The sequence below is a fragment of the Melanotaenia boesemani genome, chromosome 17, assembly GCF_017639745.1.
Source record: "Melanotaenia boesemani isolate fMelBoe1 chromosome 17, fMelBoe1.pri, whole genome shotgun sequence".
Lineage (NCBI taxonomy): Eukaryota > Metazoa > Chordata > Actinopteri > Atheriniformes > Melanotaeniidae > Melanotaenia > Melanotaenia boesemani.
In genome coordinates this window covers 16,105,021-16,122,247 of record NC_055698.1, presented here as the reverse complement: position 1 = coordinate 16,122,247, position 17,227 = coordinate 16,105,021, and the positions used below count along the sequence as shown (strand labels likewise).

At 38.2% G+C, this 17,227-nt stretch overlaps 1 protein-coding gene across 1 annotated transcript; it reads right to left on the bottom strand.

The window, feature by feature from the left end:
• Positions 1 to 3,373: 3,373 nt before the first annotated feature.
• On the bottom strand, positions 3,374 to 9,035 carry LOC121628075 (NAD(P)(+)--arginine ADP-ribosyltransferase 2-like). Its single transcript, XM_041966976.1, has 3 exons — positions 8,964 to 9,035; positions 7,620 to 8,327; positions 3,374 to 3,712 (listed from the first exon to the last, which is right to left on the bottom strand). Exons 1-3 carry the CDS (start codon positions 9,033 to 9,035, stop codon positions 3,374 to 3,376), a joined length of 1,119 nt encoding a protein of 372 aa, XP_041822910.1.
• Positions 9,036 to 17,227: the final 8,192 nt, after the last annotated feature.

The following is a 17,227-nucleotide window of genomic DNA, read 5'->3' as shown; positions in this document are numbered from 1 at the left end:
TTTCTGAGATTTAAAGAAAAGCATGAGACAACAAGCACAATGAATCTGGTAAGGTCAAGCCATCCACTTAATATATTATCAAAAATTGGGACTTATGGATTTGATCTATAACATATTCGTGGGGGAGAGAAGTTGCTTCCCTGATGATGAAGGTACTGGATCACAAAGATAGAACCTGCAGCAGGTGATCGATCAGAATCACACACATGCATTTGACCAGTTCCTTTATTTCCACCACAAGGCAAATCCGTTTTTACAGCCGTCTTGTGAATTAAATCAATCCACAAAGAACAGTATTAATGTTATGAAAATACAGATTTCAAACTAGATGGAGCAAATATAGCCGCTATATACACCTATATTCACAGGTCAGAGGATGTGTTTTTGCTGGAGGAGCACAACAGCTACACACAGTTTGGCATAGACAGTCACCACCAGCTGACATTAGTTATGTCCCTGTTTTTTAAGCTAAGGCTGCACCACATTGCCAAGATGACTACACTTAGCTTACAGAGAAACAACATGTGCCAGAAGCTCAACAAAACAGTCCTGTTCAAAGAGTTTTAGCCAAGCGATGTCTTTTTGGGCTGTTTATTTTTATTTATTTATTTATTTTGTTTTCAATTTTGTACATTGATTACTAAGGTGCAGTTTGTGTTGGTTTGAAGTTCTCTCTCCCTCTGCTATGCACTGTGTATCTGTCTAGTGTTAGAGAAAACTCTGTGGTTTTCCTTCCATCCGTGTCAATTGATTTGTTCAGTGAGAACAAACAACTTCTCTCAAAGTCAAGATATTTATTTTTACAAATAATTGGAAATGTGACAGAATTCTGGGTTCTGAGACTACCTCACCCTTTCTAGTTACAGAGGAAGAAGTTCTGCTGCTGATAGTCAAAATCCCCTCTGCTTTCCCTGAACCCAGTAATTATACCTTGCCTAAACTAAACAGTTAAAACAAGTTATACATTCAAAGACAAATCAAAATAATATCTAAGACTAGTGAAATTTTAAGTTGGGTCATTTAATTGTATATCAGTGTAACTTGGAGTCTTTTCAGTGTTAAATCAGTTCCAGGTTCACTCACACCTCTCTGTTTTTTCACACTTTAACGCGCGTTAAAAACAGCGTTTTGTGCAACTACAACGCACGTAAAAAGTGCTGTTTTGTTGTATTATAATTATCCCAGCCCCCGTTTTTTTTTGTACAGCCAATAAAATTTAACCGTGATCATCCAATCAGTAAAGAATGAGAGCAGTACACTCCAGTTCATTTTTTATTTTGTTAATCTGCTTTCCTCCCTCTATTTTCCTGTAGTGTTATAGTAACACACAAATTTAGCTTTGTGCTATTAATAAAGTTTTTTCTTATCTTTAACTATGCAGTTTTTCTTTAAGTACAATATACTATAGTAAATATAGTAGTATATACACTTTATTATCTATATTATTAAATATAGACATTATTAATTTAGTCTGTCTCATTGTAATGCATAGGTTGGTGCTCAGTTTGTGGTTTCAGACAATAATGCATGTATGTCGACATCTATGGACATCTTTCTTTTTTTTCTTTCTTTCTTTCTTTCTTTCTTTCTTTCTTTCTTTCTAAAAGATATAACAAAGTTTATCTACATTTGAGCTTGTTTCTTGGCAGTGCATTTGAATATGGCTGGCGATTTAAGCACACAAGCAGACCACAGGGTTACTGGAACAATGCAGACAATCCTTCAGCAGTGATGAACTGGAGTGTACTGCTCTCATTCTTTACTGATTGGATGATCACGGTTCAATTTTACTGGCTGTACAAAAAAGGGGCTGGGATTATTATAATACAACAAAACAGCGCTTTTTACGCGCATTTTAGTTGCACAAAACACCGTTTTAAACGTGCGTTAAAGTGCGGCAAAGCGGCGCTTTTTACGTGCGTTCATTGAACGCCACAAAAAGTAGGAACAGGATGAACACTGCTAGAGCCCTGCAAAATGACCTCCAGCAGGCCACAAATGTGCATGTGTTGGCTCAAACGGTCAGAAAAAGACTCCATGAGGGTGGTATGAGGTGCCCGACGTCCACAGGTAGGGGGTTGTGCTTACAGCCTAACACTGTGCAGGATGTTTGCTATTTGCCAGAGAACACCAAGACTGGCAACTTCTCCACTGGCACCCTGTGCTCTTCACAGATGAAAGAAGGTTCACACTAGGGTTGCGATAAACGTGATACTCGATTCATTATGCATCTAAATACACAGGTTACGATTCGATTAAAAAAACAATATCCATTTGTTATAGACCGACTCGATACAAATCGATTCAATACAGTGTAAGAACGATACGATTTGAACACCCGTTCAGATGCCACACTCGTGGCCGGGATGCAGAGGTATCTTTTAGCGAGAGAAGACAGCAGTGGCAAGTCCTGCTGCTCCTTCCACCACTGTAGTGGTTTTTTTTCCAAGGGCAATGGATCACGCTCTCTGTACCTCTTGACTTCTTCACTGGCCTTGTCTCATATAGATGTAGCAGCCATCGTCACTTCAAAGTCTTTTCCCAACAGCTGGTCCAATGCTGACATTGTCTTCTTTTTGACAGGAGTACTATTATCTGAAATACAAAACAATGACCTTATATTAATGGCTTTGTTTGCCATGCTGCAGTGGTGCTCTTTTGTACCCGACTTAACCATTTCCTGTATCATCATCTGATGTTCAAAATGAATTACACTCTTGTACAAATATGTAAAAGTTGTATTATCACCATCATTATTAAACTATTTCTTCGTATGTTGATTCTCTAATTTTTTTTATGTGTTGTTGTAGTAATATTTTGCAGCATGGGTTTAAACCAATGTCAACTCCTTCTTGATTGCAAGTTATAAAATATAAAAACCTTCTGGCTCATCTTGGGTCTCGGGTATATCAATGCTGATGTCCAGATCGCTAAGGGCAGGTTCAGTCTGACATGGATTTGTCTGCAGTGGGCCTCTCTGGGCTGAATCCCCTGTTGCTAACGCCTAGAAATAAAATATAAAAGACAGTGTGTAATGTACTAAATCAAACAGAGAAACAGCAGCCAGAATAAATCTAATGACGGCAGCAAAACTACAGCAGCCTATAGAATGTACTGTAATATGCATTTTGTGTTGAGTAAATGATCTTGTGTTGGAGGATTTACCTTGTTATGCAGGGATATAGCTTCTGCTGTTATGCCTGTGAACATCCACTCGGCATCATGGTCCATTAGGAAGGGCAGAGACTTGAAGCGGGGGTCCAGAGCTGCTGCAGTGTTGAAGAGATCATCCAGGCTGGTGTAGCGCTTCTCCAAGTCATTTCTGAATGCTTGTTTCATCTCTCTGATTACCACTGAGTCTTCATCTGATGCTTCAAAGTTCTTTTAAAGCTTCGCTCTGACAGGGGGAACCATTGAGTGTGGGCCGCTTATCTTCACACATGCTGGTGGTGACAGGTTTGACCGGCGCCATCAAGTTGACAATGTTTTCAATATTACAGAAGTCTTTGACCTTAAGAGTGTTAACCTCTTCTCCTCTTTTGAGATCCCTGGGCATGAGTGCAGCAGAAATGGCAGGTTGTTGTTCCAGTACACGTTCAAGCATATTCTCAGTACTGTTCCACCGGGTGGACACGTCTTGGATGAGTTTGTGGATAGGCAAGGCCAGTTGTTTCTGTTTGTCTTGTAGAATTTCTGTTGCTCTGACACTTTGCTGAAAAAAGCCAACCACTCTTATCACCCATCCCAGCAACCTTGCTACTGTGTCTACTTTGAAGACTTTCTGTGTGGCCAGATTTATAGTGTGTGCAAAGCACATAAGGTGGGGGCTCATCTCTGCTTCCACGCCAGCTAAAAGCATGTTTGTGGCATTGTCAGTTACCTGGGCTGACTCTTTATCAAGTCAGCACATGCCTGTTTCAGTAGAGCACCTACAGTCTTCCCAGTGTGGGATCCTTTGAATGCCATGGTCTGTAAGATATGAATATTTAACTTCCAATCCGTCGCACATGACGTCCAAGCATCGGTTGTTAGTGCCACTCATTCTGCATTTGCCAGTTCTTTTTCAACTTGGCTCTTAACTTGGGCATACAACACTGGCATGCACACGTTGGTCATGTGATTTTGGGACTGTATCTTATACCTGGGCTAACGTATGAATCAAGTCCTGAAATCCTTCACACTCAACTATATTATAAGGACACAACCCCTTGGCAATAAAACACGTTGCTGATGCTGTGATTTTCTTAGCGTGTGCTGAATTGTGACCAAGTTGCCAGAATAGTTAGAAATTGTGTTTTCTGTTCTTGGCTGTGTGCTACAGCTTGCTGCAAACTCCTGATCATTGAACTCACCATATTCTTGACCGTGTTTCCTTCTTGCATGCTGGTTGAGATTTGTAGTGTTGCCAGTGTACGTCAACGATGCTCTACACAGATAACAAATAGTGTGGCTTCTGTCCAGCTTCCCTTCCTTCTTATAAAACCTCAAAACTGTCCACACTTTGGATTTTTGTTTCGCTGATGCATTAAAAATAATTCCCTCTGTATTATCACCTCCATGGCTCAGGCTGACGGTGTCCTTCTTCACCTCCTCCATTTTCCGTGTTGTCACTTGTGTATCACTCATGTTAGCTAGGCAGCTACGGAGTTTCCCGGGCAGCTTTAGCTCTCGCATAGTTTTAGAAACGCTGGTATGTGTGTGATACTGCCAGTGCCAACCAATTACAAGTCTCGTGATACCCGCTTCATGACTCCCCAACTGATCATCTAGGACAGGGGTAGCCAGTGTTGGTCCTCAAGGGCCCCAATCTGGCAGGTTTTCCAGATTTCCCTGCTCCAGCACACCTGACTCAAATTAAATGGATCCAACAGCCTATAAGGATCTCCACAATGACTTGTTAGTTTAGGTCAGGTGTGTTGGAGCATGGAAATCTGGAAAACCTGCCGGATTGGGGCCCTCGAGGACCAATGTTGGCTACCCCTGCTCTAGGAATTGATGGGTAATTCATAACAATTGTGGAGGGTGCTACCGATGCTGCCGCATCCCTTTCTTGTTGACCCAAATATCTGGTCGCATTGGTTTATCGTTTACAACCCCAGTTCACACTGAGCACATGTGACAGACGTGACAGAATCTGGAGACGCCGTGGAGAGTGTTATGCTGCCTGCAACATCCTCCAGCATGACCGGTTTGGCAGTGGGTCAGTAATGGTGTGGGGTGGCAGTTCTTTGGGGGGCCACACAGCCCTCTATGTGCTCGCTAGAGGTAGCCTGACTGCCATTAGGTACCGAGATGAGATCTTCAGACACCTTGTGAGACCATATGCTGGTGCGGTTGGCCCTGAGTTCCTCCTAATGCAAGACAATGCTAGACCTCATGTGACTGGAGTGTGTCAGCAGTTCCTGCAAGAGAAAGGCATTGATGCTATGGACTCTGATAAATCATGTCTCACTGCATCCACCAATGCCATGTTGCACCACAGATTGTCCAAGAGTTGGCGGACGTTTTAGTCCAGGTCTGAGGAGATCCCTCAGGAGACCATACGCCACCTCATCAGGAGCATGCCCAGGCGTTGTAGGGGGGTCATACAGGCACGTGGAGGCCACACACACTACTGAGCCTCATTTTGACTTGATTTAAAGACATTACATCAAAGTTGGATCAGCCTGTAGTGTGTTTTTTCATTTTGATTTTGAGTGTGACTCCAAATCCAGACCTCAGTGGGTTAATAAATTTGATTTCCTTTGATAATTTTTGTGTGATTTTGTTGTCAGCACATTCAACTATGTAAGGAACAAAGTGTTTAATAAGAATATTTCATTCATTCAAATCTAGGATGTGTCATTTTAGTGTTCCCTTTATTTTTTTTTGTCAGTGTATTATTGTAGAAAAATTACCAAGAGTCTGGAATGAGTAAAAAGTATATAAGGTTTATTACAGGAGAAGTATTGAATACAGAATTACATGCAAGTAATTGAGAATGGTCATCCTGACTAGCGTGAAGTCGGGAGAGACTCTGGGAGACAAGAGGAAAAACAATACACTTCTGTAGAAAGAATCTTCCTCCTTCATGAAGATCTTGGGTGGACACACAACTCCAAGAGCTGGCGACAAAACAACATCACATAGTTGTGTCTCCACCAGAACCAGTCTGACTAAAGGTCTGAGGAAGGACCAGATGAAGGTCAACTTATCTTCCTAGTGAACTTCTAACACAGCATGTATATAGAGAAAATAAACAATAAAAGTGGATTAAAGCACAATGAGTAAAAATGTACAATGAAAAAAAGTGTAATATAGTAACAATCAGCGTAAATACAATTTATAAAGAAATATAGTAAAGGAAGTAATTATAGTTGTGATTATAACATCATATGTAGAGCATAATAAGTAAAATTTCTTCCACAGTACGCACACACACACACACACACATATATATATATATATATATATATATATATTTGTAGCTCGAGCAGCTGAAAAATCCCACTTATATATTAGTAGGATGCTCATTATGTGGAATGTAGTATAAATGGTCTACAGTCATTGAGGGAAGATGGATGAAATTTGATTTTCTAGGTACTGAAATGAAGATGTCTTCCAAAAATCTGAAAACTTGTCCTGAACCAGAATAAAAAGTATTGTAAAAGCTGTGGTTGCAGAGTGGGTGTGAAGTCTGTGTGGCTGAGGGAAGGGGAAGAGACTCAAGAAACAGAGAAATTTGAATTTGTGCTGATGAGAACACAACTTTATGTTGTTATACCACCAGCAATCAACAATATCTAGTTTAAGCATCTAGCACATTTTACCTCATATACAGGCCATAGCTCCACTGGCCTGCATTTGTAAAATAGTTCACTTTTTAAAATGTGACCACAATGTTGTTTCATGGCCATTTTCCAAAATTCAATGAGACGTTGTTTTTACTGAAAAAGAAACGGTAAAAATGAGGTCACAAATCAATAAACAAAAGTTTTGTCATTGTTTTATTTATTTATTTTTCCTGAGACTGGGATAGTTGAGCTAGAAAAACATGTTTAGTTCAATCTGTCCAGGACTCCATTCATTTGATCCTTCTTTGTAAACTCTGCAAGCTTTTTAATCCTACTCATACCACTCTAACCTGTCATTAATGACATGGTAATAGGTCTTTGGGCCCTGTGGGTTGTGGGTCGGGTCTTTGTGGATTGGGAGTGACACAGCTGTCAAGATTACATAAAGTTGACATCTGGCTACTTTTTAGTTCAACTGAAAAAAAATCACATTCTGCAGTAAATCCAGAATAACAGAGAAACAACAAAGATGCCTTTTTACACGTTTATTTCTTGCAATAAATGGTCCATTACAGAAAGCAGCCCAGCAGCTCCGTCAAGACAAACATTACAGCTGCTGGGAGTCATTTCTACACTTGTAGAAAAAAAAGCACAAAAAAGTTGAGTGAGTTGCATATGAAGACTGCAGATTAAGCATAAAGTTGGAAACCATAGCCACTGTTTACATTTTTTATTTTATTTTATTTATTTTTTTATATTTTTTTTATTGTTTGCACTAGATATTATCTTGGCTTTGGTGACAAGCGATTTCAACCTTTGAAACAAGAGCTGAACCGTTTTTTTAACCTTTTGCACAAAACTTAACTCGCAGTTCAGATTACTTTTATATCCTGCACTCTCCAACACATAGACGGTTTTACAGTCTTTCAGCCCTTCGATACAACGTGGTGATCTAGCTATGTTTTTAATGGTGAACATCTCAAACGGTGGGATGAGCACTTCTTGCTCGTCATTGTAGTATGAATAGTTTTTCAAATATCCACCATAGCAGGTTTTAATCTTAAAGCAGGTTTCATTACCAAATTTTTTTAGGTCCATTTTGTAAGAGCTGGATGCAAAGGAACCAAAACGAATTGTTTGGTTGAGTTTTCCAGTAAATGCAGCATCAGTTCGTCTGTAGGTGATGTGACAGCGGTGATTAGGATTCAAGATTCTAATGGCTGTCGTCAACAGGAAATGTAAAATATGGTACCGGAATGACTTAGTATATCTTTTCCTTTGTTTTCTGACTGCTGTATTAAACTGTGAATACACATATTTAGCTGTGTACACACAGATTGCTTGCATGTGATCTTTGGTCAGATTCATGTCCTCCCTGCTCCTATTTTTAAACGTCTTATTAGCACACGTTTCAGCTATTTTCCAGGCCTGTGCATATTTTTTTCCACTTGTCAGCTCTTTAGAGTACTGTTCTTTTCTCTGGTCCAACGATGCCGTGTCGTTGCAGCCATCATACATGTCATCAACCGATTTGTCAGCCATGTCTAATGGGATCTATAAACAAAATAAAAATAGAAGAGAGACAGTTATTGTTGTTTGGTGTTGCTGGCGTCTGTTTAGTCTATTTAGAAACCTGATTGAAAAAAAATTTAAATTTATATCAGATTAAGATGTTTTTTCTTCATGTAAAGAAATGTCTGTGGAAACACTTTGTGTTTCAATTTTCCAGTTATCAAATGTAGATGCAAATGGAGGTGAACGAGAGAGAATCAAGGAGGGATCATTCATGTCTTATTTGCTCTCTTGATAATTGTACATCAACACAATTTTTCTTGTGGACAATTAGAAGACACAATCTCCTGAATGAGAGCTTGGTGATGATGTTTTCCATTATAAGTGGAAATAAGCTTAATGCAGTGCAGAGAAATGCTAAAAACTATTAAAATCTTGGACTAGTTAACTATAACAAGTGCAAAAGCAAGAATCCAGTATGCTGTATACAACAAAGTGCTATAGAAACACGTCTATGCAAAAGTGTCGGTTGTTCAACAATCCAGCCAAGAAAAAATTTGATTTCAGTTCATTTTAATTTGCCATTTACAGCCACTCCTGGACTCTACCAACAAAACATAAAGTTGCTCAAACATGACTTTATTGGTGAAGTTTTGGAATGACTGAAGTTGAACTCACCCTCATGGAGTCCACAGAGAGCATCCAGCACAGGGTCAGACACAGCAGAGTGAAGATCATCATGTTCTTCATGTCGTCAAGAACACAGTTCCTACAATCTGAAGAGCTTCTCAAGGTATGAGCAAAGCTGTCATCCAAAACGTGGGTTTTATATACTTCAAATATGAGTCATGAAATATGGTAATAAGTACACATTTTATCTCCTCTAATTAATCTCCTCCCATTTCTTTTGAAATACCCAAATGTTTTAAAAGAAATGTTCTATTGTCTATTCATCATTGAGTCCTGTGTTCTGTGCTGTTTGTTCCACATCTTGTATATTTCAGTTGGAGACCCCCTTTTTCTTTTCTTGGGGGGATACTTGGGTAGAAAAGAAATACCCAAATATTTCGGCTATTTGCATAACCAGCACATAACCTAGTTTAATGCCATCAGTAAAGGACTAGTGTGGTGAACATAATATAGTATAAAATATTCTTTGTTTAATCAAAATGAAAACAAACCTCAAAGAAAAGAAAATGAAACTTCAACAGTTTTCAATTCATTTAAACATGTGATCATCACAAATACAAACCTTCTGTGTATCAGAAAAACATCTGTTACCCAGTGAGGTCTGTGTATTCCACATATTACTATTTTATTTCTGTGATTCCTGTACTGTAATTTGCTTTAATTAGCAATGTGTATGTTCCTTTTAATATATCCTGACCCTCCGCTGTTTAAATAAAAAAAAAGTTTCCAATCAACTTGTTCTTTCCTTAGACTTCCCTAAAAACTTATGCTTCATTTCTAATGAAGATGTTTCCACACACAACTTTTCTAAAACTCTTGTGTTAGTTTCTTACAAACATGATCTGCATGAAAAACTTCTCAAAAATGTACTTTTTCCCAGCTACAGTCTGAGGTAGTTTCTTCATTTTAGTCAAATCTCTTTCACGTTCTTAGAGGTTAATTCCTTATTTTTTTATTAGCTCAATGCTTTTTAGAATAGAATAGAATCGAATAGAATAGAATATATCTTTATTCTTCACTAAAGTGGAAAATTGTTGTCAGCTCACCATCTCAACCTGCACACATCTCTAACATATAGTACTGCATAGTTGTAATAGAAACAGAAATACAAATAAAACAAAAATACATCTAAAACACTAAAAAGGTAAAGAAGAAGTAAAAATGCAGCATTTCAAATTAACCTCTGTGAATTGGTCACTTTGCTGAATTAAGAATGCTGATGGCATTTAGTATAAAAGACTTTGTGAAGGGACCTTTAGCCAGAGAAACTCTAAATCGCCTTCTTGACTTCAGAAGCTCAAACTAACAGGACAGAGGGTGATCGTCATCTGCCAGGATTCTCTTAGCTTTCCTTTTTGTCCTTCCAAGATATTCACAAGATGCAGTTGGGATTTTCCCAAAACTTTGTCTGCCATCGCCCCAAACCTTTTAATCAGTTTTTGCACCAAGCAGGGAGATGAAAGGTTAAAACACTCTGGCTAGAGGATGTGACATCAATGTTACAAACACATGCCAAACACAACAATAATGGCGTAAATGACCAACTGTGTTGTGGTGCTGCTCCAGACAGTCTTGGCTTGTGTTCAGCTTTAGCACCAAAATGCACGACTTTTACAACATAGTATTGCGCTACTGTACCATCAACAGCGGGAGCAATCAGATATGCCATTATCGGCGCATGGTCTATGTCTTGTTCTAGTTCTGGAGTATTACATTTTGATCATTGTTCTGCCCCGACAGCCTTGTAATATGTACTACAGCGGTTTTGTGTGGATGTTGAAGCCTTTCTCTAGTTGACGCCACCGTTTTGACACCTGAACCGGCTTCGGTGCCATGTGGACATAGCCTTAGTGATCAGTTGTGTGATGTACGAAATGGGTCATCTTGCAGCATCCTCTAAATGTAAAGCCGGAAAAAACTGTCAGAATCTTCATAAATAAGGAGTATAATGTGGTTTCTGGTGGTTCACTGCTGTGACAAGGTACCTACATGCCCAAATTCAGCTTTTCTCATGGAGCTAATGTCAAATTCAAAATTTTAAAATGGCATGTGAACTAACTTTGTTGTTTATGCGTTGATGTGTTAAAAAATTCAGGTGCTAATTTCAAAGATTTATCTCTTCATTAATGGTTTAATTTTGACAGCCCTGAAAAAAAATCCATATTTATTTGATAAATGTAGGCTACATATTTTTGACAATTTTCTGGCACCCCTCTGAAAATATTTCATGACCCGCAGTTTGAGAACCACTGACCCAAATGACCTTCGATAGAAGCTTCATGAGCTCATGGGACTTCAGTGTATCCTTCCCGGAGGGTGTATATAACCTAGTGCTCACTATAACTTTTGATTTTACTTCCATATTTGCTGAAGTACCACTTTCCTCAACCAACCTGAACGTTGCACAGCAGCATCTAAGGTTGATAAAGCAACTTTTTTTTCTGTCTTGATGCATCACTGTATTGCAGCATTTTGCTTTACAGCACCATGTTGAGCTAGCAATTGGATATCAACACACTAGCCCTTTGAATGCACACTGTGGCTAATTCAGCAAAGAAATCCAAGAGGATATAAATGAAGGAAGACAGAAATAGAAAGAGAGAATGTAGCAGAGCAAAAGAAAAGAAAATATTTTAAATCAGACTGACTTTGCTGTCTGGAGCAGTGTTTCTCAGTCCTGTTCCTCAGGATCCACTGCCCTGCATGTTTTAAAAGTAACACTACTTCAATAAACCTCAATGAAATGAATGGATCATTAACAGGCTTGCAAAAACTGGGGGTCTGGGGTCACCATGTAGTATAAAATATTCTTTATTTAATTCTTTAATTACACTCCTTTATCGGCTCTATGACATAAAAAGTCTTTTCCTGCCTGACCTGGGATTTTTCCACAAGTTTATGATTTTGTTTTTATACTTCCAATTCACTTTTGGACTTTTTTCACAAGCTCACATTTTGTTGATGGAGTTGCTGACAATGTCAGCCCAACAATTTTTGTTTCCAACACACAACTGCCCAACCACAATGTTGGTGGGAAACTAGGAAAACAGTTATTTGTACAGACTTGTGTGTCAGTTCAACCAGACATTTCCTTTTGTTTAAAAGGGTACTGCACCCAAAAATGTGTTTTTTGAGCAGGAAACAACACAGAATTAATGAATTGTGATAAAAATCACACATACTGTTGATAAAATTAGTATTTCTTTAGTTTATTTTAAAAATGGGATTTTGTGGGTAAAAAATGGCTCATAACGCTCTCTACAACAACACAACAACGCTAACAACTCAGACTGATACGGTTCAGGGCCTCCTTGTTCATGTGTAGCTGAGGAGATTCAGGAGGAGGAAACCTTCCACCTCAAAGACGCTCTGTGGCAAAGGTGCTTTGTGAATCTCGGTTTGCATCTTGCTAGTGAGCTGAGCTGCTGTCTGTCAATCATTTCTGCCCATCTATCCCGATCCGCCCACTCTGCTCCCTGATCAAACCTCCCACCCACCCTTACAGTTTCAGGCATTTTTCAAATTCGGCAGTGAGTGGAGTTACGCAAAAAGTAGGGTGTGTAGTAACACTTTAAATTCTAATCAACATGTTATCTTAAACGACTTCTTTAAAACATTTGTGCTTAGTTTCTAACCAACATGAATTGCATAAAAGACCTCTCCCAAAATATATTATTAGCCTCCGCCTAAGCTAGTTTCCTCATTTTCTTCACAGTAAAAGTCTTCATGAAAAACACTAACAACAGGGCACCACTGGAATAAGTTCCTGAATTAATATTTAGTATCAGTCTTGAGAGTTTGTATGAAGGCAGTGAATATGAGCACTGACCCTCACAACCAGCAGCACTCACAGTGCACACACACTAGGGTTGTCAAAAAATATCAGATACTAATCTTTGCTAAAATTTAGTACTGAGTTAGCTATCAATTCTGTAAGAGGCAGACATGAGAGCATGTATCACTTACTCTTTTCAGTGAGCTGTGGGTTCTGCTGTAGGCATCCCATTCAAAAGCACTCGCAGGCTTAGTCCTCATGGAGATTCTGGTAGTTCTCACAATTCAATGACAAGAGGTCATTGATGTATTTTGGTTCTAAACCATTCAGAGCTTTATAGACCAGCAGCAGAACTTTAAAGTTCTTTCAGGTGCAACCTCTCCAAAGCTGGATAGGTAGTGTGCCAGAAGAGGAGCAGACTGAAGCATAACACTTTTTTTTAAAAAATAAAATACTTCACCATATTGAACAAGCATTTGTCTCAGAATTAATTTTATTATAACTTTAGAAATTTCAGACAGGCTTCATAATTTGTGAAGGTCAGGAAAGAAGTTGAAGTTAGCTTCCGATTGGCATTTTGTTGTGGGCTGATTGAGACACCTTTGTTTTATTAGCCTGCCCCATAACTGGTGAGTCTAAGCTGCATTTTAACTTTAATTCTTTTATTATTTTAAATCCTATTTTTTACATTTAAATTCATCTAATAAATATATTTTAATGGAACAAGCCTCCTAAATTTGTTTAACTGACCTGAGTGCTTTGTAAATTGCCCACAGAAATTTTAGATTTCCTTGGGTGAAACTCCTGAAGGGGTGTTGTCAGACAACTACTCAAAGGTCATCCTCTGGCTCTCTCTCACTCTTCCCCACTCGCCACTTTGTTAAAGGAATATTATGAAAGAAATGTTTCAGAAACTAAGGGGAAGCATGTTCTGATGGTCCAAGATGAACCTGCCTGAAGATCCTGGCACTTTGGAAGATGAAGCAGAAATGAAGCCATCCAGGGAGCCATGAAAACCTGAGTTCCCTCCAGATTACTTGACTCAGGATCAGTAGCATCATCTGGGTGAGCATAAAGAAAATTTACCATCACTGTTTTCAGAAAGATCTGGTCACACTGATGCAATAGATCAAATTATTTTGAAAGACACAAATTCTTAATCTGAAACCTTACAAAATGCCAGAGTAAATAATGAAACCACTGAAGAAGCACAAGCGATGCTGGACATGTAACTGAACCATCAAGACGTGCGTGATCAAAGAACTTCAAATCAAATCAAACTTTATCTTTCAAGCACTTTACAATCACAAAGTAACACAAAGTGCTTTACATAATAAATAAAATTTATCTATATTAATGGATTAGATTTATATAGAGCATTGCAAGGCACGCAAAGAGCTTTATTGTATCCATTAATTATTTACTCCTCATTCATACTTGATGGTAAGCTACATGTGTAGCAACAGTTGAAGTGTGAATCGCCAGCCTTCAATTATTGGATGACCCGCTCCACTACCAGAGCCACTAATGCCCCGAATGTTACAAAGAGATAAAACACACACCTGAATTCTAGTCTCTTTCACACACAATGACACATGTATGTACAATCTCTCTTCCTATTCTACACAAACATGAACTCGAACCCCAAATTTTTTAATCTCTTAACTTAATAAATCTTAATAGAAAAAAAAACATCTGGCTTGATGCTGATGTGAGAAAAATATATTTTGAGGATTCCTGCTGTGTTTTACTTTTTCTGTGTGCAGCACTTTGGTCAACAGTGTTGTTTTTAAAGTGCTCTACAAATAAAGTTGCATTGGAGCCGTCCACATTAGGAGCCAAACCATCCATGGCCACAGAGGGTGCCATCACAGGAACCGTCCAGATCAAGACAGGCCAGAGTCCACACCACAGCTGCAGGGCTGCAGCGCAGGACCCCAAGTCACCTAGAAAAGGACAATCACCATGGCAACAGCCTTACAGACAAAGCAACAAAGCCCTGAGTGTGGAGAATCCCCATTAGGAAAGCAATGGAGTTAAAGACCAACTCCAATGCTTATTTAAAATGTTTTTAATGGTCTTTAAAATTGTGATTATGAAGTTTTTGGCAAAAATCACAAAACCTGTGCCATTTTCCAGGCCCTTTAAGTGGTGACTGCAAATCAACTTTTGGTTCATTATATTGTGATGACTGAGAAACCTAATCCATTGCTCTCTCACAGCAAAGTTTTTCAGTAAATAATGAAAGCTAACGTGATTAGCACATGATTAGCAACCCGCTACTGCACATACTTGTCGAGTTGCCATCTCTTCATCCTCAGAGTCAGAACAGGCGGAGCGGGCAGGACAGGAGCTTGCCATGTGGGTTTATGACATGTAAATGAGGGTCTGTCTGAGCTCGCCTTTTTCTTCCTGCCATTGGTTCACAATGATTTAAATGCAGAAATACTCAGAAAAGCCATTTTGATCAAATATTTCACAAGATATGTCCTCTAGCACCAGACAAATGCCACATGGACTCTTGAACAACATGAAAAACATGATTTTCACTGGAGTGGGTCTTTAAAAATGTTAAAACAAAAATCAAATAAATGTAAAAACAATAAGCACAGACAAGAACAGCAAAAGTAAAAAAATAATAATAATGAAATATTCAGTTTAAAACTAAACTAAGAAAAACCCAACTCTGATTGAGCTGTATATCCTGTTTTGATTCTCATCCCCAGTCATTTGTTAAACCTAACTTTAACTCAGAAAGGCCAGGAATATCATAACTTTAGATCTAACATGAATAAAGATTAGTGGAAAGTGTGCTTTGATGCCTTTTTCAAACAATACAGCATTTTAGATCCAGGAATGAGCCTGTCTCATTGTGCTGTTTTCCTACTCAGCATCTAAAACTTCTCCTGCTAAGATTCAGTTGTGTTGGTCTCGGCCTCTTTTTGAGCAACAAACTGTTTGACCAAGAAAGGAAGTTCTTAACTGTGGAAAATGAGGGTCTGGCTCAGGGGCAGATCTTGGGGTAACTTCTGAATCTGTAGCAGTTGTTGTGTAGTTGTTTTAATCTCTTTATTGATTAAAAGTGCACCTCTGTGTCAGTATTATGTGGTTTTTATTTAGTTAAATCTGTTTCTTTGGATCTCTTAGTGGCTAGTTGGTACCTATTATTGGTCATTTAGTTCTCTTTTAGTAACCCCCCTATTATCTTTCATTTTTGTTTAAATAACCTTTTGAAACATATCTACATGATCTACATGGTGTGTTTCAAGTGCTTCTTTGGCAATTTTCTTGCACATAGATGAGCAAATAAACATAGAAGATTCACTTGTTGTAAAGAGAGCAGAGAGGCTAGTGATGAAGTTGTTGCTCATGAAGAGAACTGATGCTTTCTGACTCCTCAAATTTTTTTCTTGCAGCAGGGGTGACCTCCAGTGGTCAAAGATTAGCAAAACAGGTTGTTTATATATATATATATATATATATATATATATATATATATATATATATATATATATATATATATATAACATAACATATATATGTAACATTTTTCGCAAAAGAGATATAAAAATGTTTTACATGGTGCATGTAGGGTTAGTATTAGCTCATTTCATTCTCAATTTATTTACATGACTACTAATGAAAAAACATGGTTGCTGTTTGTACTGAAATAAAAACACAGAAGCAAGAGACTGAAGTTTATATTTCTGAGGTACAGTGGATGCAGCATGACTTGCTGTTAACATTGTGTTTTTGTTTTTTTGTCTGTTGTTTTTTTTTTTTTTTTTTTTTTTTACTGAAACAGAACATTTAAAGCTGTAAGTATCTTTAAATTAGCTCCTGGTCTCATTTTTAAGTTGAGTGACATCACTTGTATGGAATAATAGGAGTGCCACAAAACAGAATAAATCTGGAAAAGAATAAGAAAACAAATGAGGAAATATATAAACAATACATAAAATAATATTCATTTCACTGCAGCCTACATTAACAGGCTGCACAGATCAGATCAGAATGACTTTATGGCTGCATCCAATCATCAGCTGAGCAATGTTACAATAACCTGGAGTTCAACAGGTTGAAATGACTAGACTGACTTTGTTATTCATAAATTCAATCTTCTGTCCTGTTACATTTGATATCTAATGAATCCGATTTTTTTTTTTTTTTTTTTTTTTTACCCTGTCCTGTCCAGCATGCTAACATACAGAACGGTGGTCTGTGTGCCATATTTTGCTTGACAGATTTGCTCTACCAAAGGAGGCATGTTATATACATGGCTGCCCTTGATATTTTTATTATTTTTATTGTAATCTTATTTTCTTTAGTCTTATATGTCAGTGCCGAACCTGACAGGAAGAGAGAGAGAGAAAAAAAAGGGAGAAAAGGACAGAATTAAAATGTGGAAATAACAGTTGTCTATGCTGCCCAGGACATATCACAAAAAAAACAACAACATAAACTACCATAGTACTAA